The sequence below is a fragment of the Microcebus murinus genome, chromosome 3 (assembly GCF_040939455.1).
Source record: "Microcebus murinus isolate Inina chromosome 3, M.murinus_Inina_mat1.0, whole genome shotgun sequence".
Lineage (NCBI taxonomy): Eukaryota > Metazoa > Chordata > Mammalia > Primates > Cheirogaleidae > Microcebus > Microcebus murinus.
This window is the reverse complement of record NC_134106.1, coordinates 7,290,310-7,318,046: the sequence shown is the minus strand read 5'-3', so window position 1 is coordinate 7,318,046 and position 27,737 is coordinate 7,290,310. Positions and strand designations below refer to the sequence as shown.

Sequence of the window (27,737 nt, the reverse complement as noted above, 5' to 3'; positions counted from 1 at the left end):
GATTACAGGCGTGAGCTACCGCGCCCGGCCCCCATCAGGATTTTTTTAATTAAAAATTTTTTTTACAGAGGCACAGCCCTATCAAATAAGAATATTCATTTAATGAACAGATACAGATTAAAGCATTTTGTTCAACCCTACTATTCAACAAGGTCATGCAAATCTTCAAGTACTCAGAGTTCATAAGATATTAACCAGAAAAAAAAAGCCTATTACAAACCTATTAAATTCTACTTCTTACTTTTATTACTCGTGTTATGTTTGATTTTCATAGGATTTATGAAATCCTATGAAATTTCATAGGATTTATGGATCAACTCGTGTGTTCAGCTGAGGGTTAAAGTTGTAACCCTGAAGTATGTAGAAGGCATGATTTGTGATGTCTCCCTCACTAAACTGTAACTCCCCTGAGGAGACAGTATCTGAATCATCTCTTTGTTTCTGGTGCCTGATACAGAGCACATGTTTAACACACGTTTCTAATAAAAAGGACAATGCATAGGGAGAAGTGAATAAATATGGCTAAGAAGTACAATGTAGATACATAAAATACCCTTTCATATATTTATCTAAACCAAAAGTTGACTATTTTTCTGCAAAAGGCCCAAAAGTAAATTTTTTTTTCATGGTTTATTTTTATTTATTTATTTATTTTTATTTCGGCATATTATGGGGGTACAGATTTTAAGGTTTCAGTAAATGCCCATTTCCCCCCCTCTCCCCAAAAGTCTGAGTCTCCATCATGACCATCCCCCAGATGATGCACATCTCACTCATTATGTATGTATATACCCGCCCCCCTCCCCCCTCCCACCTGCCCAATACCCTATTACTGTAGTACCTATGTGTCCACTTAGGTGCTACTCAGTTAATACCAGTTTGCTGGTGAGTATATGTGGTGCTTGTTTTTCCATTCTTGGGATACTTCACTTAGTAGTATGGGTTCCAGCTCTAACCAGGAAAATATAAGATGTGCTATATCACCATTGTTTCTTAGAGCTGAATAGTACTCCATGGTGTACATATACCACATTTTATTAATCCATTCTTGGATTGATGGGCACTTGGGCTGTTTCCACAGCCTTGCAATTATGAATTGTGCTGCTATAAACATTCGAGTGCAGGTGTCTCCAAAAGTAAATATTTTAGCATGTGTTGGCCATATGAAACCCTTAACTGTGCAGGAACAGTGTAAAAGATGCCACAGACAATGAGTGAACAAATGGGTATAGTGGCGTTTCAATAAAACTTTATTTGCACAAACAGGCAGCTAGCTGGCCTGGGCCTGAGAGCTGTAGTTCGTGACCACTGATCTAAACCACTCTCTTAGCTGCTTGGACATCATTCACCCTTACATCATCACAATGTGGCAAAAGGGAGGAGGCAGAGCTCCCTGTCTGTAATTTAATATTTCCACTTTCCACATAAGCGACTTCCTGGCAAGCTCTCCAGCGTGTACTTCTCATGAATGCATCATTCACCATGGAGCCACATGTCCCCGTCAGACAAACCACACTCACCACGGGGACTGGGACGAGCTCCGAGGGAGGAGCCCGGCTTCCGGGAATCCTTACAGGGGAGGGCGGCCTCTTTAGCCAGCAGCACCCAAGCAGGCCAGGCGGCAGGTGCAGAGACACAAGCCAGAGCTCTCCCCGGACCCGTGGAAGCAGTAAGGTTGGCATATTCTGTTCCTCACAGTTTTAACACTTAAGATTGATTCTACCTAATGGGCAACCCCGAATGAGCAATGACAGGCCAAGTCACCCAAATTTGGATAAAACAGTGTCGAGACCATTCTCACCATGCAGACAATACTCTAACGTAATCACAGAAAAACTCCAACATCTCCCAGAGAGGAAAGAGTTAAAAAGATAGATGATCACCCATCCAACTCCTCTCTCTGTCTCTGTCTCTCTCTCTCTGTCTGTCACACACACGCACACACACACACACACACACGCTTACAAAGCTCTGTTTCAGAGTCTGAGAGTAGGTGGAATGCCGTACAACCTTCCTCCCCCAGAATGACGTGAGCTCTCCGAAATGGAATTATAAGAACTCAGAAGATGGTGTTTCCCTGTTTTCACACTTCCTTGCTGCATATTTTGAGAAAGAGTTTGATTATATTCAACTAAGCAGAACAGTAGTCTCAAAAGATGAGCAACTAATGTACCCACCCAAATTATCAGAAGAGAAAAAAACTAACCACAAAAACAAACTGCTGAACAGGCCGAAGATGCTCTGCAAGATTCCTTTTTAAAGTCCAGCCCATTTTTCTAAGGATAGTTCCTCATTCTTGGCCGAGAATTCACGTACTTAGAATGTTTCAAAAGATTTAAGTTTTTTTTTTTTTTTGGTTTTCATACCTCAGTTGGAAAATGACAAAATAAACTAATTTCCATTGTCAAAAGATTAACCTGCATGGATTTTTATTCTAAAGGCTTACAAGCAACAAGAAATCAGATTTTGAACTAATTTATAATGATTCTCCCAGGAAGCAACACTGTGCTCACAGTCACTGCTTCTCCATGTTAGTCCTCGAGGAAAAAAAGGAGAAAGACAAAAGGAAACAGGTGCTCACAACAGAGATCACCGTCCGAGGCTCCTTTCGCAGGTGCAGTGAATGCAACCAAGAATGAATTTTATAAACCTCCAACTCACCTACTCTTTTGGGCTTTATCATTAACACCACAAACCAAGGCACAATTCTGGTAAAACTTGCTGACTGCCTCGTCTAAAGAGAGTAATTAGACATGTGAACTTGAGCAAGTGGACTTAATTTGTGGAGGGAAATTACAAAAATATTTTTCACCCTTCTAATTCACAGAAAAGAAAGCATTAACAAAGCACTTGGAATTTATCAGTCAAAAGTACAAACATTATAAGTAATTGAGTCAGAAGCTAAGTGATGACATTGATCAATTTAGGTACACTGTATCAGACAAGCTCATTATGAGGGTGAAGTCCAAGCTCCTTACTAGGGCCCACAAGGGCCTTCATGATGGGGTCCCTACCGCACCTACACACCACCTACCTCCCCGCACCGCACCCGGGCACCCCTGCCCGCCCCAGACTTTCAGTTCTGCATTCACACATTGTCAAGTTGGCGGGCTCATCTTGTGCCCTGAATGCCAGGCCAGCTCTCACTATCCCTCAGTACTCCGCTGAGATGTCACCCAAGGAACCTTCACTGGTCGTCCTAGGCCAAGTGAGGTTCCATTCCTTTGTGTTTAGCCACCTCCCACTCAATTCTGAGCTCTGTGAGAACTGGGCCATGTATTACGCATCTGTGCCTTCCCAGGGCATCTTGGCAGTGCCTGGCCAATAAGAAATACACGATTCCGGAATGAATGGCCCCCCAAATACTTAAACTCCAGCCAAATAAAACTGCATGCTGCTAGGATATTTAAGCTACATTTATTCTACTCTACAACGTACTCTTTGACCCCCCACAAATAACCCATGAAATGGGTATTATTCTGGCCCCATTTTATAGACGAGGATATCAAGGCTTGGAGGTTAGGTAACTTATTGCCCAAGTTCACAAGTTATTTGTGTTCACATCTTTCCTCTAGGCCGACCTGAACTCCTAGGTCATCTGTGTAGAATCTAGAAAGCCAAGCAGTTTTTCACACATACTGGACATTAAATACTATTTGTTGAACAAATAAACGGACTATTTACACCCCCTGAATTACTTCGGAAAAGATTATGGTATTAGAGGCTCCCAAAGACATATAAGGTAAGGTCGTGAGAAATCCACATCTTGGGCCGTGACAGTTTCCTATTGCAAGTGTCCACTTTTACGCTTTCAAATGCTGTCTACAGTGACCATCTTTCTTTACAAAAACTGCAGGTACCTAACAAACAATTTCTTATTTGATAATTAAATATAGGTTATCCCTTCTTTTACAGCTTCCTGCTGCATTTACAGATGTGGTAACGTCCATAACCCTCTCAGACCCCGTGTGACTTGGTGACTTAGAAGAGACGGGTCTGCGAATGTTTCTTCCTGCACTACCCGATGTTGGTGCCTTGGTGTGTCAAAGCTCCTCTTTGGACTAAGCTGTTTCAATCGCCTCTTTTGCACTTAAATTCACAACAGCTACGCTGTGGGGGGAAAAAAATCAGGAAAAAGAAAAAATGTCCAATCAATCATCATTGACAAAAATATTTTATAGTTCCAAAGTCTTCTGTGATTCCCTTAGCTGAAAGTACTTTTTCCTTAGAAATCACCAGAACGTGTTTTTAACTGCACTTATGACATGTGTCAGTATACAAACTGTGATCTCCTCTGAGGACAGGCTTGATGCTTGAATTACTTTTTTACTCCTCCCAGTGCTTAAATGAGCAGTGCAATGAAAAACTGGCTGAATGAATGAATGTGCAGTTAGGGAAGATAACTGCAACATGACTTGCAAGCCAGCTCTTCTACATGGTAGCAGTAGATCAATTATCTTGTGTAGAATTTCCTGGAAGGATGTTAGAAATGAGTGAAATCGGTCTATAATGAGATGAGAGAAAAAAAAGAAAGAAAAAAGAGAGAAAAAAAAACTTCAAAGCAGAATGGGGTTTTGCTTTTGCAAATCAGATTATACACAGCAGACTTTTGCTAAAGTATCAGCCTATATAGCTGATGGTGTGCTCTGCGTCAATATTATATATTCCCATTTGTGCATTACAATGCCCAATTAAAAGTTTCAAAGTAGTTCTTTTTTGTTTCTGAGACCGAGTTTCACTCTGTCGCCCAGGCTAGAGTGCAGTGACGTCATCATAGCTCACAGCAACCTCAAACTCCTGGGCTCAAGCAATCAAATGAGTTCTAACTGCTTGTAAATATTACAAGAAAACAACTGTTAGAAGGAAGGAAAAAAAAGAAAGAAAGAAAAGTGATTTAACTACGGATGATGCTTCAGAAAGCTGGTAACTGAAAAAGTTTTATGTTCCAAAAATGCACGTATGTATCCTTGTTGTTTACCTTAAAAACATTCACCTTTCCCAAGAGTATCACACAGTCCATCGTCTCTGGCTATCAAAGCCTTTAACCCAAGAGAGCCCCTGCCAGGCTGTGGCTGAGGCTCCACTCTAAAGACACAGTTGGCTAAAAGACTCACAGCGACAGAGGTGACAAAGCCAAAGCAGGACCCACGTCTCCCGACCCCACCTCCAGGCCCTCTGCTGGAGGCCACGCCGCTACAATGACAGACATGGAGCGGGAGAAGCACCTGATGGAAACGCCGTTTGGTTTCCGTCCCCAGCACTTAGGGAAAAGGTGACCCACACACGGTTCTGAGCAGGTTGTGCTGGGAGCATGAGGCATGGAATCGAAGGTCCCTACATTTCAAACCAAATAGCTGGTCTGTGCCAAACTTCCTACTTGACTGCACCTAAGTCAGGAGACTGAGCCGCCGGCGTGGCTGCGTCAGAGACAGCTGCAGCCATCCCGGACACTGTCCCCGCTGCCCCTGGGAGCCTCTGTCACTTTAACCCTTTCTAGTATTTAAAGTTAACTTATTTCATTTTCACTGTAGTTAGCTAAAAGGGAAAATAAATTATAAAAAAACAAACAAAAAAAAAAAAACCAAAATAAAGTTAACTTAGCCAAATGCAGACAGAATGCCCATAATGTCATTCCTAGAATGTATCTGATTTACTAAGTTGAATGTAAAAACTAGAAAAAAATTTTCATTTAATTCTCCTCCAAATCAGTCAAAAAGATTGCTCTAAGACAGTTTTGTAGAAACCTCCTGACAACCAACATCAAAATGTGAGGTTCAAAATGTAGTTTATTCTGACCCCAAGTCCAACAGCACTAATAAAACTGAACAAAATCACCTTTTTCCTAATACACGTATGTGACGTTATACATTCCATCTGAAGCCAGTGGTGTGGGAAACAGTTTAAATTGAGAACTGAAGATCCAACTCTTGGCTAAAGTCTAAATAGCCAGAAATGTTTATCGAACATCATACAGCAGACACTTAATCACGATCAGCATTCCTTCCCCCAAACCGAAACACACACACGCCCCAACGCTGTTAGCTCAGCTCTGTCTGGGCCCGCGGTGGCCGCTTCTGACTCCGTGTGTGCGGGTTTTTGTCAATCCATGAGGCCTGAGAAGGTGCCAGAGACTGAGTGGTAAACTCAGAGGCAGAGCCCAGCTCCACTGCCGACTGGCCTGAGAATCCTGGACGTCCCGCTTCCTCGCTGCTCTGATGATGGGAGGCGACAGAGACATCCCACTGCAGGAGGCGAGCCACAAACGAGAAGACTTCCAGTGACAGCCAGCACTGGCGCCATTTCTCAGACCACCAAGTGCCCACCGAGGAACAGAGCTGGCAGGAGGGGGTGGGGAGGACGGGGTGTGGGAGGAGAGAGGCGCTAACTTGAAATCTTCCCACACTGACGTGGGGCGTTTCCCTGAAGAAAAACAAGGACGAGTCAGCAGCTGGCTGTTGCCACACCGCCGCCTTCCCACACCGCCCACACGTGGTCTTGGTTTCTGCAGAGCGCAGGGAGCCAGGGGAAAAGTCATGGAGATAAAGAGGGAGGCAGAGAAAAGAATGATCTGGAAGTACCTGCATGCTCTCTTCCCTCGGTCAGATCCTACAAGCAGGACCTGCTGAACCCAGGGACACTTGGCAGATGAAGTGATCTGGCACCTGTTGTCCCAAATAAGTAGAATGTTTACTCCGAAATATGTAGAACTGGGTGCAGGTGTGACACAAGGCAAACACAGCCCGCATTCCATCAGCACCAGGTCCAGAGCAGGACAGGTAGGCCTGTGGGTCAGAAACGGGAGACCTGGCAGGCAGCTGACTTCCAACCAAAAGTTCTAATTATAAGGTATTTTCCACTTAAAAGGAAAGACTAAAGAAAAAGTCCCTAAATTAATGTAGACAGTTCACTGTATTTACTCAAGGACTGAGAGCCCTGCAGGTAGAAGAGCTGCTCAGAGAGAGCTGAACCCCAAGGCCCCAGGCTGCCCCGAAATCGCCATGCCGGGTTTGCCCAACAGACCCACCAACGTCAGGCCAGAGTCAGAGCTCTCTGCTTGTTTCTAAGCAGCAAAACTGGTAGAAATGACACATTTAGAAAGCCACCATAGATGAAATTTCCAGGAAGGACCTAGGAGAAGGAGGATTAGGGTGACAAGCTGTCAAAGAAGAAAGCTCTCTAGAGGAGCTCATTGTTTCTTGACAGTGGCAAGGTGGAGGAAGGGGAAAAATTTGACCAAGAGGGAAAAAAAAAAAAAAGAAAGAAAAATGAATTCAAATGACAGCCCAGACAGAGGCCATGCAGTCACGGGTGCCTGAAACCCGTTTCACAAGACGCGAGTTTCACTACCAAACTGAAGCTTTCTTCAGCTGCCAAGTGCCGCCCTGTCCAATGAGAGACAGCGCACGCCTGGCCCCTACCCTCGGGCGTGTGCCGTGATAAATGCGTGCTATTGTTACCTGTGTGTTCTGAAGTGCCACCATGACTCAATGTATTTTATTTTGCATCTGCACAAACACTACAGAGTATACTCTGAAATGCTTCTGAGTAAAAGTCCAACAGACTTCGCTTAAAAAAAAAAAAAGATGACATTTCAAGGAGAAATCCTCCTCACAATCATACCCAGAACAGCTTCTTCAAAGCAGGCACTTACTCGGTTTCACCTAATTAAAGGCATTCTCCACAAATTTACAATCGGGAACATTTTCTTGTTATTTCCAACACTGACTGAATTACAACCCTAAAGACTATTCATTCCTTATAAACAAATATGACTATCTCTCTGGTACAGAAAAATTGTATTTTTTATTTTAATAAATATGTATTTTCAAACCTCATAAAAGAAAGTGGAGTCGAATGACTCTCAATTTGGAAGCCTCCACAACCACCTTGAGTTTTGTTTGGGGTCTAAGGACAGAAACACAGGGATGATCTGGTTGGACCGAGCCAGCGCTGTGATCTGCCTAGACTCGAAGAGTCTCTCACCCTTTGTTTTAAAAGTAACAGTGCTTCCTGATGTCCTTCTCTATTTAGGCCAGGGAGTATACACTTATAGTTTTAAATCTCCTGTCTTCATTGAATTGTGATTGCAAGTAAGATACCTGACTCACTTCTCTCCTCCCTCCTATTCACACTGGAAATTTAAAGTTGTGAAACAAACCAAACCTGTCCCTGCTTAATGGAACCAAACACGGCAACACCTTATTTTAATGGCACACTCGACTGATGCTTCACTAGAATGGCATCCCTGTAAATGCAAGCAATATGTTCAGTCCAAACAAATTAAAAATTACTCTCACAACGAATTCCAAATATTATGCTTAGACAAAACAACAAACTGGTATTAAACTCATAAACCTGCACCCCACAAGCACACACAAAAAGTCTTAAGTTCGAGTTGCCAGCGCGGTTCCACCCCTCTTCTACGGAATGAACTCCGCAAGCCCGGATAATCCTCGCCAGGAACCCGCGTGCTTTCGCTGAGACAAGGAGACAAAAGGGAGATACCGAAGCTCCATCCCCACGGCTCCCTCACGGCAGAGCTCCTTGGCACTCCACCTGGGCTCCAAATTCCATTTTAATCCTCTTTCCTTCGTAACACGAGCCTTCCATGACATAAACCGTTGGGCTCTGAGGGACAACCCTGGCGAGTGCCTCAGACTTCCTTCTTACAGCTGGAAATGAAAAGTAAAAGCACAAAGTCGTCTTATTCGACGACGACGGGGTTTTCCCGGGAGCAGGAGGGTCTGATTCTGCCCTCTCCGACCCCCCTGCCGCTGCGGAACCGGGACAGACGAGTGTGCGGAGACTGGCTTTGACACAGCCCAGGTGAGCTCACGCCGCCAAGAAACAGACGCAGTCCCGGCTGCCTGCGAGCGGCCCCATCGCAGACTGGGCCGGGGAGCCTCCCTCTGAAGGTGCCATAAAGACGCACAAAAAGCAGCCAGTTCCCACAGCGGCTCTGCAGGAGAAATGCCCGCGTCTCCGGGGTGTTTTAAGCCACGGAACACACAACACAGTCAAACAAAATCAGACCCTACGTCTACTGACCTCTCTGCCGTTCCTGCTCCAGTGGGAGCTCACACCCGTCTGACAGGACGCTCCTTGCTGTTCATGTCTGGAAAATGCAATGTGTGAATGGCAGCTGCAACAAAAGCTACCTGAGATACAAGGACCTAGATGTTACCACTGGAAAGAGACCTGTCAGCGAGGTGTTCTGTCTCCCGGGACGACGGCACCCTCTAGAAGTCTGCTTCCTGTTCATGAAGGTCACACCTGCCCAGACATGGCCAAAGGAATCGCGAGCTTTGCTTCGGCCATGGCAGTTTCCTACTTGTCATGCTAGTTGTAGCATGTACGGTCCAGTTAGCTCTATCAGAGATGTCCCACCACACCAAGGGACGTCCCTTCCTCTCATGTCCACCCATTACCGGCTCCCTCCGAGTTGGCTGCCCGCTTCTCACTGGATCCCAACATGGCTGCTCTTCTGGTTTATTATTCCCACTCCTCTGTACTTAAATGTAACTCATCCAACAAGCAAAGTAAATTATTTCTTACTAGAAAAAGTGCTCTTCTGCTGGAAGAATTTGTATTAGTGAGTCCATAAAGTTGCTCTGCTAGTAACAATTCTTACGCTTTTAAATAATCTCCCTGCTGAGAACACTTCCTACCCATTTCGAGGTCTAGACTCTGGCCCCTTCAGAAGGCCTCGTTCCAACGACGAGCAGCAAACACAGAACCATCTGGAGGACGGCGCGCCGTTCTATGGATCCTGAGCAGTGGCGAGGCCTCACTAAGTGTGAACACAGGTGAGGCCCCTGAGCACAGCACCTGCCGTGTAACAGGTACTCGAAGCAGTTAATTCTCTCTCTCTCTCTCTCTCTCACTTTTCTTCTATTTATTTTAGATCTTCAGGCTTTGAGAGGTCCTTACTTCGTATCACTAACTAAATCTCAATGTTGTTGTAAACTCTTAAGGTTTACAACCCAAGAAAGAAATTAAATACTGGGTCAAGATGTGCAGCCTATTCAGAATGACTCGCTTGGTTTAGAAAATACTGAAATGTGTGGAACAGAGAGCTCCACTTTATAAATTCTTTGTGTCTCCAAAGTTCATTTGCAAAGTGGTATAAACACATTTTTCCGTGGAAATCATGATGTCATATTTAGGATCCCAAGCCCACAAAAACCCATTTAACTCACAGTCCACCTGAACCCCAGTACTAGTGTTAGTGGCCTGGTCCAGCACAGTGCCTGGAACTGGGGTATTCACTGGACAAAGGCCTGAATTCCTGCAGAGATGCACAGCTGGCTCTGGAGAAAACACTGACAGGGCTGAGGCTGCGCCATCTTGCTGCCACTCTGCCGTGTACACCCGCCCCGGCCTCCCGGTCCTCCCTTCTCCAGACGACCGGCGCCCTCCTGTCCTGCCCTACGAATTCTAAACTTCAGCACCTTAGTAGAGCCCCATCTTTCACTGCTTCAAAGGCAACTGCTCTTCTCCCTGCCAAAATCTCCTCAGCAGCTGACCTCAGCCGTGCACCGGGCGGGAGGAAATCTGATCAAGTTATTTCACAACAAAACATGAATGGCTGATGAACTTTAACCTGTCCAGAGGCTTCTGACTCTTTAAAAGACACCCAACTACCCAAACCTCTCCAATTTTATGAGAGGACAATAAAAGGAACGAAATAGGTCTCTGCAGTAGACAGATCGGGGCACGGTTTCTAAGATATTTCTGCTTTTCATAGCAAATTCCTTCTCCTTCACCTCTTTGGAAACTAATGATTTTTCACAAGTTCCACAACAACTTTTTTTTTTTTTTGAGATAGGGTCTTGCTCTGTCTCCCAGGCTAGAGTGCAGTAGCACAATCATCGCTCACTGCAACCCCAAACTCCTGGGCTCAAGTGATCCTCCCACCTCAGCCTCCTGAGTAGCTGGGACTGCAGGCATGCACCACCACGCCTGGCTAATTTTTTTTATTTTTTGTAGAGACAAGGTCTTGCTATGGTGCCCAGGCTGGTATCGAACTCCTGACCTCAAGCGACCCTCCCATCTTGGACTCCCAAAGTGCTAGGATTACAGGTGAGCAACCACACCCAGCCAGGTTCCACAACTTCTTAAAGTTCCCGTGGCGATGGCAGGCATATGTTTATGCTAATGATCAGAGTGTGCACAGGGGCAAATGAGATGAGTCCTAGCCCAGGAAGTGTTTTTCCCATAGTGGAATACAATCCAAGACCTTCAGGGTTCAACCTGATACGTCCTCAATATAGTGTCACCTCCAAAGAAAAAAGAAGCTACTGGTAAGATCCAGATGTTGACACTGGGCCAGAATTCTAGCTTCACTCATCCTGGCCTGGCCAAAAAGGTGTAACATTAAAAAGGGGAGCAGAGTACTCTGGGAGGCCAAGGCGGGTGGATTGCTCGAGGTCAGGAGTTCTAAACCAGCCTGAGCAAGAGTGAGACCCCCGTCTCTATTATAAATAGAAAGAAATTAATTGCCCAACTAAAATATATAGAAAAAATTAGCCGGGCATGGTGGCACATGCCTGTAGTCCCAGCTAGTCAGGAGGCTGAGGCAGAAGGATCGCTTGAGCCCAGGAGTTTGAGGTTGCTGTGAGCTAGGCTGACGTCATGGTACTCACTCTAGCCCGGGTAACAAAGCGAGACTCTGTCTCAAAAAAAAAAGGGGGGGCGGAGCAGGGAGGAAATGCTACAGAGTTCCAGTAGACCCTATGACTGTGGAGGAAAAGGAATTGGAATTAAGAATCAACAAATGTCCCATAAATATTTCCAACATTATGTGCCAATTATAAATTTAAAAATTAAAAAAAAAATCAACAAGTGTATTCTCAATGAGAACAGAAAGTGGGCAAAGACAGTAGCTATTTTCAGAAAAAAGTATTTTAAAAAGAAACCAATTATACAGGATTCTGCATGTACACTTGTTCACTCTAGCTGCCCTGAGGCATTAATTACTCTAAGTATAAAAACAGAAAACATCAACTTGGCCAGGGAAAGCAAAAAATCTAGATGCTTAATTGCAACACACACTTGAAGCTGATGCCTGATACCAGCTTCAAAAGGCCGCAGCCTCATTAAGAAAGGGCCCAACACCCTTCCGGTGGCTGGCCAAGGCTCAGAATCCCAGCAGTGCTGGGGGTCTGGAAGAGGAAATGAAACCGAATTTACCTACATCAATTAGCGACGCTATTAAGCCTACTCAAGACGCTCCTCCAACATTTCTCTCCGGGACAAGCACGCTGTGGGCCTCCGGAACAGAGCCTGCCATTATCCCTGCCGTCACCTGCTTTCCCACTGCCGCCCTGCTGTGACACACCACACACACCACGCGCCCTGCCCGCTCGCAGGGCCTTTCAGCCAGGCTCTCCAGCGCCTGCTAATGCTGACAACACCCAACAGAAGAACAAGGCAGCCACCAGAGGCCTTTACGTTTTCCAGGGGGACCGAGGGGGCAAAGCTGAGCCAGGGAGCTGAGGGACTGAGGCAAGGTGGCAGACAGTCGGAAACACGGACGCAGGCCTGTGCGCCCTCAACGCCGCCTCCTCACTTCTCAGCTGGTCCCCAGGGGCGGCCAGGAAGTCCTGCTCCAGTTTGCTTTAAGATCGGAAGCATCCGAGGGGCACAGGACCAACTCTTCTTACAGGCTGTTCTTGCTACCAGTGCACTGAGTCCCACCGCGGTGTTTAATTTCAAAATAACTGTAATAGTAACTGTGAAAGATGGAAAGTTTATCTTTCCACAAGTAGCCCCTCAGCAGCGAATTCACTGCTTAACCGAGACAAAGCAGCCCGCTGACACCGAGGCAGGCTATGACCCCCCAAGACCCCTCACGGCCTGGTGGGCCCAGCCGACTACATTCCGCAGTGTGAAAGACAGTCTTGCCTTGGACACGATGACCACAAGAAAACAAAGCGAATACAATACAAGCTTAACATGACTCTCAAGAACTCAGTCATATGATTTTTAAAAGCAATCTTGGGCAGTATAAGATGAAACCCTAACACTCAGCACCTACCTAACATGGTGCCTTATTCCATAAGTTACTAAAATTCTTGTTGAATACATAGAAGAAAAAAGAAAAAACGAGAGGCTGAAAAAGGAAAGAATGTTGAACATCACCGTGTTCTTGAGAGAACAATATCCGTTATATTGCGACAAAAAGAAAAGATCAACCTTATTTTAACAACTGTCCCCAAAACAACTGGTTTCTATTGTGTTTCTTGAGCTCCCAATTTTTTTTTTTTTTTTTTTTGAGACAGAGTCTCACTTTGTTGCCCAGGCTAGAGTGAGTGCCGTGGTGTCAGCCTGGCTCACAGCAACCTCAATCTCCTGGGCTCAGTGATCCTACTGTCTCAGCCTCCCGAGTAGCTGGGACTACAGGCATGTGCCACCATGCCCGGCTAATTTTTTGTATATATATTTTTAGTTGGTCAATTAATTTCTTTCTATTTTTGGTAGAGACGGGGTCTCGCTCAGGCTGGTTTCGAACTCCTGACCTTGAACAATCCGCCCGCCTCGGCCTCCCAAAGTGCTAGGATTACAGGCGTGAGCCACCGCGCCCGGCCGAGCTCCCAATTTTTAAAGCAATCCAAAGAAAGGAATAAATACCAGAACTCTAATAATTTAGTGAACTGAACAGAGCAATTATACTAAAAGGGAAGCACGCTGTGGGAGGCAGAAAGGACTTAAGAACATGCTTAACTTTTCTTAAACAGCACTAAAATCTCCAATTAGAATTATCCAAATGACCATCTGAACTGGAGGCAAGTCTTCAATTGTAAAGAATCTGGGCACTGAGTTGTATTCACAAGGTAACCATATGAAAGAGTGCTGCTACTCGTAACTTGTATTTGAGAGCCTGTTTTGAAGAAACAGTCTGATAGGCATGGCTTCACTCATCCTTGCATCATCCTAGAACTGAGGGAGGAGGCAGGTATCGACTCCACTTTGCACATGAGGAAAGGAAGTGGATGAGGGGTCAGACTCCAGGTTAAGCACTGAGCAGTGGCAGAGCCCACCCCACCCTCAAGTCTGCAGGTGGATTCCACGCGTTGACGAACACCAACAAAAATGATCTTTTCTGGAGGAGGCTACGAAGGGGAGAAGGGTAGTTTCACAACATCCAAGAGTGCAAACACATTAGACCATCATTAAGAAATCGGCTGTCAAGTCACTAAGCTCCTCCCACGTCCCCACAGCTGGGGACGGAGCCGGCTCCATCGCCTACCTTTGCTTCGTCGTTAATGTCCCAGGTGAAGGAAATGGCGTTATAAGCGATCTCCTCGATGTTGCTGATCGTGTTGAAGCTTTCTTTATAGTCAGCTACAAGAAGTGATGAAAAAGAAAAAGAAATTCAGGATTTTTAGTTTCAACATAAGATTACAGCAGCTCAAAGTAAGATTCCATTTTTCTTATCACCACCTCTGGACAACTTAAACTCTGACACTTTGTTGAGTTCAAAGAAGTTCAAAAAATAAAAGAATCACAGAATTTTTGTATAGAGGCAAGCTTAGATATATTTTATTCAATCCCATTACATCAAAATTAAGAAATTTAGGTCTAAAACGTTTAAATAATGGTTCCAAGGTAACAAAAGTAGTCTGCAGAACCAAGATTAGAATTCAGGTCTAATTCTAAAAGAGACCGTAAGCATTACAAAAGGTAAAAAAAAAAAGTAACATTGACATTAACAGCCATCTGTGATACAGATAATGGCTTTAAATGAAAAATATATAAACAAGAATAGACATACAGCTACTTCAACGAATACGCGTTTGCTTGGGTTTGCCGTCACACCCCAAGTGATGTATCTGTGGGTTTTTGCAGATGCAAGAGACTAGCACTACCGTTCAGCATACCACTAGGGAAGACTGTTAGGCAACTGCACATCTGCAGCATTTTCTTTTATTTGTTTTTGTCTCCATCTTATCATCATGACCGAATAATAATCAGCATCTCTTACAGAAGACATTACCCTTCAAAAAAAATGGCCCATTGAAGAGTGGGGACACTGTCATGACAGCGGGCCATATGGCTTCCGGCCCCAGCCTCCTGTGAGAAGCCACGGCCTGGGCACACGTCCTGTGAAGGAAGTCGGGGTGAGAGCACTGGTTCCAGGAGGCCAAGGACAGTGTTTGGAACAGATTAGTGGCTGGCATAAAAATTCAAATGCTTTCGGCAGGAAGTTGATCACTGCCAAAAATAACTGGATTTAGAAAACTGGATGCTTGCTCCTCTGGGAACAGAAGCAGGCTCCTGGCGGCTTACCTATGTCAATGCACCTTTGTTTGGCCGTGTGCTGGCGGGAGTGCCAGTACTTCCAATGCCTTAACTGATCCTCTCTGCTTTTGTCTTCAGCAAAAACCACCATGATCACACTCTGTGAGAGAGAATGCATTGCGATGTAAAGACACTATAAGGTGAGTATCTTTCAGAAAATGTATTTAGTATTATAGCTTACAAATAAGGCTTAAAACTGTAATTTTAGGCCTTCATTCCGATCTACTTCAGACCTGGAAATATTAGGCTGGGACAAGCCTTCCAACAGAATTCAGAGCACAACTTACTCGGACTTTGCTGATGGGGTGATGGATTCCTTCATTGCTGCTCACCTCCTTCAAGGTGACAGGGTAGAACTGGCCTTTGTTCAGGTATGTCATAGTGCTATCTCCAGGCTTCTGTCGAAGTGATTTGGAAGCCTCTAGGGTATATTCAAAGTTGTTCCTAAAGGACAAAAAAAGGCATACAACTCTAATCCACTTCATCGGAAGCTTCCTATACACTTTAGTACAACCTGGAAATGCTTCAGTGTGGACGTACTGAGACAGCAGACTGCCAGGGAACATCCACCTGCCCACACCATATTATAACTAGCATTTGCTACTTTTTCATGATAAATGAAATCTGAAACAAAAGCCTTAGCAACTCTAAATTCTAAAATCTCTCAGATGTGGGACTACAGATTGCCAACTAGAATTCTATGATGTGATGGATATTAACAATTAGACGTTTGGGGGCTAAGGATATTAAAGATTCAAATAAATGAAAAAGGCTTTGGAAGGAAACCCTCACAAGACATGCGGCCAATCTGATATTTATCCAGCAGAGCTTGCAAACAGGTGGTTGGTAGTCCTCTAGTTAAATTCAATTTGGCCTGCACAACACTTTTTTTGTTTCTATCTATAACTTAAATGTCTTTAGATGGGCACTCCACAATCCTATTACCTAATGCTACCACCCATATGTGCCACTAAAGTTATTTAATAACCTTCCTAGGCCAGGGGTCAGCAAATTACATCTTTTTTTTTTTTTTTTTGAGACACAGTCTCGCTTTGTTGCCTAGGCTAGAGTGAGTGCCGTGGCATCAGCCTAGCTCACAGCAACCTCAAACTCCTGGGCTCCAGCAATCCTCCTGCCTCAGCCTCCTGAGTGGCTGGGACTACAGGCATGCACCACCACGCCTGGCTAATTATTTCCATATATATTAGTTGGCCAATTAATTTCTTTCTATTTATAGTAGAGATGGGGTCTCGCTCTTGCTCAGGCTGGTTTCGAACTCCTGACCTCGAGCAATCCGCCCATCTCAGCTTCCCAGAGTGCTAGGATTACAGGCGTAAATAAATCTTGTATTAGCATACAGCCACACCATTTGTTTATGTATTATTTATGGTGGCTTTTGCACTACAAAAAGCAAAGCTGGGTAGTTGCAAAAACATACAGAGGTTCTATGGCCCACCAAGCCTAAAGGAGTTACTATCTGGTCCTTTGCAGAAAATGTTTGCTCACCCCTATCCTAAATGCCTAAAGGCATTTCAGTTTGTGACTCCTGAACCTTGAGGCAGGTCTATAATTCCCATAAAATCCTAGAATTCAAAAATAAAATTGCAAAATAGAACACATGTAAAAAAATGCAAAATAGAACACATGTAAAAAAAAAAACACATAAAACAAAGGTTATAAAATGAAACCCTAGACTTTTTAAAAATCTGAAGGCGCTCCAATTAAATTGGAAAAATATTCATATTCCCAGAGACACAATTTTGTGAAGTTAAAAGGAAGCTGTCAATTCAGAAAAAACATGACTTCATTTATTTTATCATTAGTGAGGCTAATAAAAACATAAAAGCCTTTAGTCATTTGACATTACTCCTAAATTCTCACCTAATTATACACTTCTGTAAACAGAAAGGGCCTCAGAGACCCAACTTAGCCCCCTCCTCTCTCCTGCTGGAGTCTACTCCACTACCGTCACATAAAGAAACCAAGGGAAAGCAAAAGCACCAACACCAAGAATTAAGCAGACTTGAAACAAAGTTCAAAGAGTTCCAAATTAAATGCACTGAAGCAGATGTCCTCTACCCAAGATATTACCACAGCAAATATAGCAAGATAAAAGTGAAAGCCCGCTAAAGCCACCTCTGATTTATCAATATCAAGTTAACAAAAAGCGAGTAAGTCATAAAAGCTGCAAATTAAAAGTCAAATTAAAAGACAACTATTACCCAGAAACACTGTCAAAAACATAGTCCTCTGAATTCATGCCAGGCATCCGCAGACTGAGATCCGAGGGGAAGAAAACCTGAAATATCAACGTAATAAGCCACAACTATTTAACTGGTTATCATCGTTCCTACAGACCAAGGTCTGGCACAGCATGAAAGGATGTGGCTTACAGCAACCCACTACCCACTCAATACTCATTTTCAAGTAAAAATTTCCAATCTACAAAAATTTTCTAAAATTAACAAAAAGAAAAGAAATTTATCCACTTGTATATACCACTCAAGTAAATCAGAACCACCTATGCAGATGCACCCACCAAGTGCTTGGGACTCAATGCCCCCCTTTCCCATCTTTCTCACATATCCCAATTCTGTTCAAATTCCACAATCTACAACAAAAATTTCATGACTTTTAGGAGTCACCTTATCATTGTACCAAGTTAAGATACAGTATCAAGTTCACTCCATGGCTAGATGGATTTGGTGCATTTTGTCAGGAAAGGCAACTATGGACTCCTCAGCAGAGGTAAAATGCTCTTTTCCCCAGTTATTAAACCTGGTTTCAAACAGCTTCAGTCCCTAACTTTTATCTGAGTGAGGTGCTCCTCGCCATAAAACCTTCAGAACTATTTGGAATTAATTTGTAAATTTCATACACTTCTCTGGTCTACCCATCTCCCTGACTATACTACCAACCAAGAAGCACCAAACAAAACACAATAAATCACTTGATATTAAGACCAGTTGCAGGGAAGCCTGCTTTGGTCTTGAACAAATGCTGAAAATGCGAATCCATCTGTTGTCAATGGAAGATTATGTGCGGGCTTCTCTTTCTCTTTATCCTGCAAATCACTTAGCTGAAATCATAATTGCTAACTCAGCTGCTGGTAAGATTAGCCATGTGCCCTTCGTAATAACTTCTGGTTTTATAGATTTAGTTTACAAATTATACCCATGGGCCTTTTCTCTTAAAAAAAAAAAAAAATCTTTTATTTCTAATCCATTCACTTCAGGCTGAGTTTCAAGCTTACATAACAAGGAAAAGGTGGAACCCAATACTTAAACAAACACACAGCCGTCTCGGGAAGATGTTTTTGTTTCCTGTACCTCCTGAACGCCTTCCTTGAAGGTCTCTGAGAAAGTAGAGTCTGGAGTCCGCCGCTGAGCATTTGGGGGTTGAGCAGCAGAGCTGAACTGGTCAGTACTAAGGTTCCGGTCGAAAACTACCACACGCTCGGCGGGCTCGGGGTGGTACACTGCCGGAGGGATGCCCACAGCAAAGCCATGTGGCTGGCTTTCCGTCTTGATGGAGTGGGTAGGCATTGTCGCTATGGAGACCGTGACTGTAGTATCAGGAGCTGTGAGGTGGCCTCGCTTATCAATGCCCAGCTGGTTGCCATGGGGAAGGACAATGTTAAATGGCACATTCTTTAGTACTTGTACTCTGTTTTCTCCAGCAGAAATGAGGGGCTGCTCCGTCACTATTGGTATGCTGTTTCTTAAAGAAAAAAGAAAACATGTCACCCTTCATGGACAGACATGTATTTTCTTTCTTTCTTTTTTTTTTTTTTTTATTTCAGCATATTATGGGGGTACAAATGTTAAGGTTATGTATATTGCCCACAGACGTGTATTTTCAAATTTGATGCTGATACGGTTCTTTGACAATTTTTATTTCTTTCATTAACTTTTATTTTGGCATTGGGCGGTTGGGTCCTATGCAATATTACACTTACTGGAAACCAACTAAACAGAAAACAGTACAACCACTTATGACTAGAGAAAGAAAAAAAGACTTTACAGCTATAGATCAAGTAAAATCCAAAAGTAATAAGCAAAATTTCATTTGAAATACTGAGGACTTAGAGCTCTTCTCTAGTAAGCTTGATTCTCAATAATCCTTAAAAAAAAAAAAAAATTACCATATTTTAACTAGAAGCCTGAAGCTACAAACGTTATCTGATCAGTTCAGGCAGACTGCCTTGGCTCAAACTCTGTCGCCCTGAACAAGTTACTTCATCTCTTAGCAACCAAATCCTCATCTGTAATATGGGGATAACAGTGGTGTCTGTCCTTACGAGGCTGAAATGAGATGATACACTGAACTGTGTATGGTAATGCCTGACACAGTGTCCAAGGACTATGAACTGTTATTATGTGGCCACCACTTTTCCTAATACCTATGCCACCTGGCTTTCTCTTTCACCAAAAGGAAACCTATTATTACATTGTACGGTTGATATATCTGCATAAAATTAATTTTGCTTTAACAAATATTCTGAGCTATTTAAAAAGGTATCTTTAAAAAAATTGTTTTTCATGGCTATGAAGTCAAGCCTTAATTAAATTTTCCAAAAATTTTAACCTAAAATATTTCAAAAATAATTTCAACAGGAGTTTGAATACAATGGAACTTACTTTATTAAGTTCTACTCAGGCACGTATTCAAGAGTCACTGGTATTTAATATTTTTAATAGACCCCCCCAACACTGCCACAACCTCCTTAAAAGGACCTCTAAGACAAATGAGCAACACTTAAGTTATTACTAAAAACATCCCTTTGGAGGAAGAGAAAGTCAGTGCTTTTGGTTTTTTTAGAAAAGGCAACTATGAATACTATGCCCAAAGAAACAGGTAACGTCTCAGAGCGACAGAATCAAATCAGACCAACAAACAGAAATAAACCACTGATGAAACCTGAATCTGGATATTAACAGGCCAACTTTCCTATCTCTTCCACTAGTAATTTGTTCATTTAAAGAAACTTCCATTTTATTTTTAGAAAAATGTGCCATTTTTCAAGTGTACTAGTTTATGTTGTTACAAATTAAACATTACCTTTTGCTGTGATCTGGCTCTGGGTGCTCAACATCTGGCTTTGCTGTTGAAGACCTTCTTTCTCTCGGAACCTTATGTATTAACACACGAAAAGAATTTAGTTCTTATCTACCGAAGTATACTTCACCCAAAGATATAGCCTTTTATTTTTCAGTAAACTTGATCATTCATTTATCTACTGGTTTCCTACCAAACACCAGGCTCTGGGGACACACAAAGAATAAGACAGTGTCTGCCCTCAAGGAGCTTACAATCTGGCCAACAATCTCGTTGATATGTAAAAAGCGACTGAGTTGTCAAATAAACTCAGGCCATCACAAATTAACTTTGTCATTGGAGTCTGGGTTTCATCTCTTAAAAGAAAAACCTCTGCCCTGGTTTTACTCATTTACCTACAAAGTATAACAGAGAAGAAGCTGCTAAAAACACAACTGAGCTCTTCAAACTTGCTCACTGCTCTTTCCTACTACTCTCCTTTCAGATCAAATGCAAAAAACAAAAGGAACAGCCATGTTAACAGTTCATTTCTTCCAAGATCCAAATGCTGGCTTCATATGATAAATGTCTTCAGATCCTTTGGGGTTCATATGTCCATTACCCAAAGGTAAAATCTAACTGAGTTTGTTCTATTTCTTTTTTGATTCTTCTCTTTGCAAGGGAAGTGAAAAGTAGGCAACATTAGTGAATATCCTGTAGACAGACACCAAACTGAGACTTAATCCCCACACGCACTCCAAAATGGCTAAGACACTTGAAAATGGTTTTCAAGGCGAGACTTCTATTCCTATTTTCCTGTTCCACCACTAATGACAAAATAAGTTGTTTCAGGTATTAACAATGTGCTTTTATTTGTTTTTATTTTTCTTATTTTAAAAAAAATTATATCTAGTCCCACAGTATTTTTGGCCAGGTGGACAGGGTATGGTTTTTTTGTTTTTGTTTTTTTTCTGAGGCACAGTCTCACTCTGTTGCCTGGGCTAGAGTGCCATGGCGTCAGCCTAGCTCACAGCAATCTCAAACTCCTGGGCTCAAGCAATCCTACTGCCTCAGCCGAGTAGCTGGGACTACAGGCATGCGCCACCATGCCTGACTAATTTTTTCTATATATTTTTAGTTGGCCAATTAATTTCTTTCTATTTTTAGTAGACAGGGTCTTGCTCTTGCTCAGGCTGGTCTCAAACTCCTGAGCTCAAACAATCCACCCACCTAGGCCTCCCAGAGTGCTAGGATTACAGGCGTGAGCCACCGTGCCCAGCCAACAATGTGCTTTTAAAGCTTTACCAAAGTTATTATGTAATAATGACTGATGCTTACAACCAAAGAACTTATAATGCTTACAACCAAAGAACAAATAATTCAGTTCATTTAAAAAAGAAAATAAATTTACACCTATCACAAGAAGCCTGACAAGTAAGTACTACTCAAATTATCACCCTTCATGGACAGACATGAGGATTTATCTCCTTTTGAGCTGTAAAACACTTTTAGGACACTTTATTTAAAACATACTATAAGCCGGGCACGGTGGCTCACAGCTGTAATCCTAGCACTTGGGAGACCAAGACAGGCGGATTGGGATTGCTCGAGATCAGGAGTTCGAAACCAGCCTGAGTAAGAACAAGACCCATCTCTACTATAAATAGAAAGAAAACTAATTGGCCAACTAATATATATAGAGAAAAAATTAGCCGGGCATGGTGGTGCATGCCTGGAGTCCCAGCTACTCAAGAGGCTGAGGCAGCAGGATTGCTTGAGCCCAGGAGTTTGAGGTTGCTGTGAGCTAGGCTGATGCCACGGCACTCACTCTAGCCTGGGCAACAAAGCAAGACTCTGTCTCAAAAAGCAAAGAAAAGAACAGAGAAAAACATACTATACAGATATGGCCAGGCACGGTGGCTCACACCTGTGTAATCCTAGCACTCTGGGAGGCCAAGGTGGGAGGATGGCTTGAGCTCAGGAGTTAGAGATCAGCTTGAACAAAAGCGAGACTCTGTCTTCACAAAATATAGAAAAATTAGCCAGCATCATGGCATGTGCTTGTAGTCCCAGCTACTTGGGAAGCTGAGGCAGGAGGATCCCTTGAGCCCAGGAGTCTGAGGTTGCAGTGAGCTACAATGATGCCACTGCATTCTACCTGGGGCAATAAAGCGAGACTCCATCTCAAAAAAAAAAAAAAAAAAAAGTAACTTCATATTAACATCTAAGGAACTTAATAGTTTTTACATTGATTAAGTCAATAAAACAAGCCATAAGAACAAATATACAATAGCTTCTACTTCAAAGGAACTCTTCCTGGCTCTGCTGCCCAGACAAAGGTTTCTTCTAGAATCATTAGTTATTACACAAGTTTCTGTTCATATTCAAAGGAAAAAAACCTTTGAATCCCTCAAACACGAGTTGGACACATGTCATCATACCAGGAAATAATTAAATATTTTGCTTAGTTACCTCCCCAATTTTGATAATCAAACTATCCTCTGTGACTTTTTTCCTATTTCTTACATTCAGGGAAAATAATACAGTGCCAAAATGTAGTGAAACACAAGCAATTGGTGAATCTAGGTAAAGGTATTTAGTAGTTGAGTATCCTGTTATTTTAAGTTTTCTGTAGGTTTGAAAGTTTTCAAAATAAAAATACAGCAAAAACAAACCACACAAAAAATACATATATATTATATCCATAAGTAGACACTGTCATTAAGGCGCCTCTGGGAATCTTGAAAAGTTCCTGGTCTTTATAAAGGTAGTGATGACAACAAACAGTTACACAGAATAGTTACAAATAACAGCAAGACAAAGGCCACCTGGGAAAGTTGTGTTTCAGCTCAGTATGTTTTAAACAGTATCCCAAACTCTTAACGGCCACCCCCAATATCTGCTAGTGGTAGAAGGAGGGATGCCAAGGTGAATCCAGAGGCAAAGCAGACCACCTGCTGCGCTGGGCGCCCAGCTGCACACACTCGCTGTGCAACCTGAGGATGAGAAGTCACACACAGCCTGGTAACGTGCCGAGCATAATCCAGGTCACCAGCGAGTGGCAGCTCGTACTATTAGGGCAACAATGACAATGTTGAGACAGATCAGTGGTGTCATCTCCAGATAATGAAAACCATGTAGAGATCCACACAGATCACAGATTATATTTAACTAAGACTAATCCAAGCCTCCGGAAACAGGCAACAAAATATATCCTGATCTGAGAACTAGAAAGTCCCAGACTAGAGAATATAATTTTTTCTTTTAATGAATCCTACAATCAAATCAAATCACAGGCTCTGTAACATCATTTAAGGGACTGGAAGTCAACCTGACAACGCAGGTCAAAGGTTAGCACACAGGTAACTTAGCCCTATCCACTGTTCTCGGCACTAAGCACTACCTTCAGTGAAATGTTCAAGCCCAGTAAGGCTCATCTGCCCTCTTCATTTATGATAGCCTCACCCTTCAGATAGAGCCAGAGCAACTGGCTGCTTCACACGTTTTAAAAACAACCCTTTGATTCTATGATCCTGCATTTTCAGCTTTGAACCACAGTAAGGCAAAGTACTCATTAAACTATTTATAGCCACTACAGAAGCAACTTGTATTACATTCTACGAGCAAATGACTGTTGCATACGCTGCTGAATCAGGTGCCTCTGAGACTGGGAGGGTGTCACAGAGCAGGCACACCGACCTTGTAGTAGTCATAGAGCAGGCCCAGCGCAGCCGCACTGTCTTCATCTCCATTGATGCTCATCATCGCTTTGGTCGCTGCAGTGAGAGGGTTTTCCAGGAAAGATTTCCAGGCCTCATCCTCGCTAGTATAGGAGCGCCGCTGTGGATAAAGTGCTTCATTCTGAAGAACCAACACTGGCCGTTTGCTTCAGAGAAATTAAAAAAAAAAAAAAAAATCATACTTTTCTACTGCAAGGCATGCATCATAGCTAATTTTTAAAGAACCTAACAATCAAGTTCTTGACATTCCTATAAAATAGACTATTGTTTCACCTATGACCCTAGTAAGTCAAATTAAGACAAGACTGGAAGACAAACCACTTAAATGTAGACCCATGGGTTCCCCCGTCAGATAAAAGGTATTTAGGCAGCCAGGGAACCTGCAGTTACCTTATACACGGAACCCAGGGATATAGTATTTGGCAAAAACAAAACAAAACAAAACCACCCCCAAGAAAATGCCAGGCTCTCCAACTCTTTACGTAAACAAACACAAGAACACAGTAAGGCAAAATAGAACACTTATTCTCTTCAAACACACAGTGAGGACTGTGCCCTCTTCAGGAGAGTGTATAAGAAGGTTCATCATGCTGCTACATGTTGCTCCCCTCTTTCTCCTGTGGATGCCATGCCTTAAAAAATTTCCTACCTAAAAACAGGGAGGAGGGAGGAGAGGCAGAAAGAGAATGGGATACTTCGTTTAATCCTTGGGGGTATATGAGAAAGTTAGAATATTCTACTGATTACCAGGAGATTGAGCATGGAATGTGGCCAAAGGGGACTGTAAATCAATAAAGAAGCATAATTTTCTGGCATGGGAGTTAACTGCTTATCTTAGAGATAAACACTTAAGAATCTACAACAATAAATGAAGCCACTGAGCAAAAGATTAAAAAAAAAAAATAGGTGGGAAACCCTGTTTTTAAAAATCTTTTCTAGTTTTTTACACTGGGCAAGAACTGTTTCATTTTAACACTGTAGTTTGGTGGGAAAAATCTACGGCAATCTTAGTGAAGCCTTATAGAAGATTTAATTTAAAAGATTAAAGCAAACATCACTGATTCCAAAAACCTGAAATGTAAACAGTTTCAATAACTATTCAGTTGGTACTATTTAATAAGTCAATAAAGTGAAAAAATGGAATACTGACTCTAGCAAACCAAAGCAGTTTCTTTAAAAGGAAAAATAAATGTTAAATGGTTGGAACTATTCTGAATTAATAACAAGCAAATGTAAGGATTAATTCTCATTGCAACACACTAATGAAGTATGTAAATGGCCTAAAGGTGACCGACCTATTTTAAAAGTGAACATAGAAAGACTATCTTTTTAAGAAATCAACAAAGGTTAGGGTTTGGCCGTCACCCAGGCCCTTTAAAAACAGATACAGATTTAGAAAAAGGAGAACATCTTCCAAAAATGGGGGGAAAATCCAACAATTTAATTTATCCTCAGTGAAAACGAAGTATTATTTCGAAGCCAAAGTTTTTACTCATACCTAGGTGTAAAATCCTAGCTTACAACTGGTGAGAAAAGAAGTCTTCAGGTGGTATACTGTCTTAACACAAAACAAACACAAAAGATTGTTCAAAGCAGATAGTTTAAAAATGGAGTTTATACAAATCTCAAATTTTAAGAAAATAAAGAAATACACAAAGTGGCATTCCCTGAGCCATCAGGACCAGAGCGTAACAGCTACTGAACCAGTGGTACCTTGGGGTGACTCACTGGCGTACTGCTAAGCTATTATTAATATGTAATAGCTACTTCCAGAAGACTATGACAGCACTTGGCTCATTCAATTCCCGTAATGCTAGTTTTTCAGCTTCCCTTCTTCTCTCACCCCAACCCAAATTTGTACAAGCAACAGAAAATAAATATTTTTCAAATGGCTTTATGTCTGGGATCACCCTGAAGGTGTTTCATATTTCCAAAGTGTGCCTTAGGCCAAAGTGTTAGCTTTGGAAATTTTGCCTTATCTAAACTATAGGCCAAGAAATAAACACAAAACCAGCTCTGCCTTTCTTAGTCTACTTCCTCATGACAGTCAGGGAGTAGGCTGTAGTCCCTAAATGCTCCGTGTTACTTTCAGGTGAGCCTTAAATCCTTCATCAATGATCTCTCAGACTTCTGAAATACAGTTCATGCAATAATTTAACTGAATATTCTACAACCAAGGGTAATCCATTTAAGACACTCCATACCTAATACCTAATCTTCTCATACAGAGAAAGAGCACACTTAAGACGATCCTTAACAAATAATTATGAAACTGGGAGGGGTACTTATCTGCCCTGGATTTACTGACCTGAAATACACTAATTGGCTTGGTGTGGTTTTTCTTTCTTTCTTTTTTTTTTCTTTCGACTAATTTTTTTTTGAACAATTTTACATTTAGAAAAGCTGCAACGAAAATACAGAAATATCCGTCACCTAAGTTCCCCTAATATCTTACATCACCGCATCTTACACTCCCACCTTTACATTTGTAGACATACTTTTAAAAATCACAAACTTCGAAAGGCGTGTTACTTTGCACAGTACTGCCTAGCTTATCACCCCGATTTCAAAGTTTATCCTCTTGATATTTCTAAGCATTGACAGCACAGTGATCTGTAACTACCATCAATGATGCAAGTGGCAAAGTGACTCCTACAGCAGTTTTCTCACCCACACAGCCAGCCGGGGCAAAAGGAAACGCCAGGACACCGGGGCACCTCAACCTTTCCCTAAATCTCTCTGTTCTGGAAGCCCTGGCAGGTGTCCGGGTGGCGAGGTTGCGCGACAACAGATTACCTGAAGTCTACCTGTGCCGCCAAGGAGGGCGCGTCAAAGAGATCCATTAGCCCAAGCGGGCCCGCGACCCGGGAGGCGGGGAGGTCCCGCGCGGGGTGCGCGGCTCCGATCTCGCCCCGTGCCCTGAGGGCCGCGCGACCGCAGGAGGAGGAAGAGGAGGGAGGTGGGCTCTCCGGTGTCGAGTTTCCCGGGCCCCGGGTCTCCGCGGAGGCTCCGACCGAACAAAGAGGCGGGAGCGCTGCGGGGCAGAGGCCACGGCGGCGCAGGGCTGACGCCGCCCGCCCGGCGCCCGCAGCACCTGCCCGCCCGCAGCACCTGCCCGCCCCGCCCGGCCCGGGCGGGCGCCGCGCTCGCTCGCCGCAGGTGCGGCCGGCCCGGCGGGCAGCGGCGGCCCCTCGGCCGGGCCCCGCGGCGCCGGACTCCGCGCCCGCGCTCACTCACTTGTCGTACTCCTGTGTCATCGCGCTCTCGCCGCTGCCGGGCCGCAGAACTGGACTTTCGGGTTGGGACAGTACACACGATCCGGGGGGAGGCGGCGGGCGGCGGGTCCGGAGCGGCGGCCCCGACGGGTTAGGTTCGCTTTTCTCGCTCTGAGCCGGCTCCGCGCGGGCTGCGCGCACTGGGCGCCGGGCTCGGCCGCCCATTGGCTGGCGGCGCTCCGGCCCGGGGCGGGGCCTCGGAGCGGGCAGGCCGGATTGGCCGGCGAGCGGGGCGCCGGGGCGGGGCCGGCGGGGCGGAGCGGCGCGGGCGGGGACCCGCGTGGCGGTGCGGACGGCGCGCCGGGCTCGCGGCCTCCGGCGCCGGCCTGGGGTCTGGGCCCCGCGCTGCGGCGCGCACCTGTCGCCCTCCGGCCCTCCGCGC

At 43.7% G+C, this 27,737-nt stretch overlaps 1 protein-coding gene across 1 annotated transcript in view; it reads right to left on the bottom strand.

The window, feature by feature from the left end:
* Window positions 1-27,462, bottom strand: part of GRHL1 (grainyhead like transcription factor 1) — a 51,164-nt gene extending 23,702 nt beyond the window's left edge. Inside the window, exons 1-8 of the mRNA XM_076000541.1 lie at window positions 27,318-27,462; window positions 24,040-24,226; window positions 20,365-20,435; window positions 18,633-19,023; window positions 17,526-17,602; window positions 15,591-15,747; window positions 15,292-15,403; window positions 14,252-14,346 (exon numbers count right to left, since the gene is read on the bottom strand). Coding sequence (XP_075856656.1) covers window positions 14,252-14,346; window positions 15,292-15,403; window positions 15,591-15,747; window positions 17,526-17,602; window positions 18,633-19,023; window positions 20,365-20,435; window positions 24,040-24,226; window positions 27,318-27,337 — 1,110 coding nt within the window. The 5' untranslated portion in view covers window positions 27,338-27,462. The remainder of the gene's footprint in view (window positions 1-14,251; window positions 14,347-15,291; window positions 15,404-15,590; window positions 15,748-17,525; window positions 17,603-18,632; window positions 19,024-20,364; window positions 20,436-24,039; window positions 24,227-27,317) is intronic.
* Window positions 27,463-27,737: the final 275 nt, after the last annotated feature.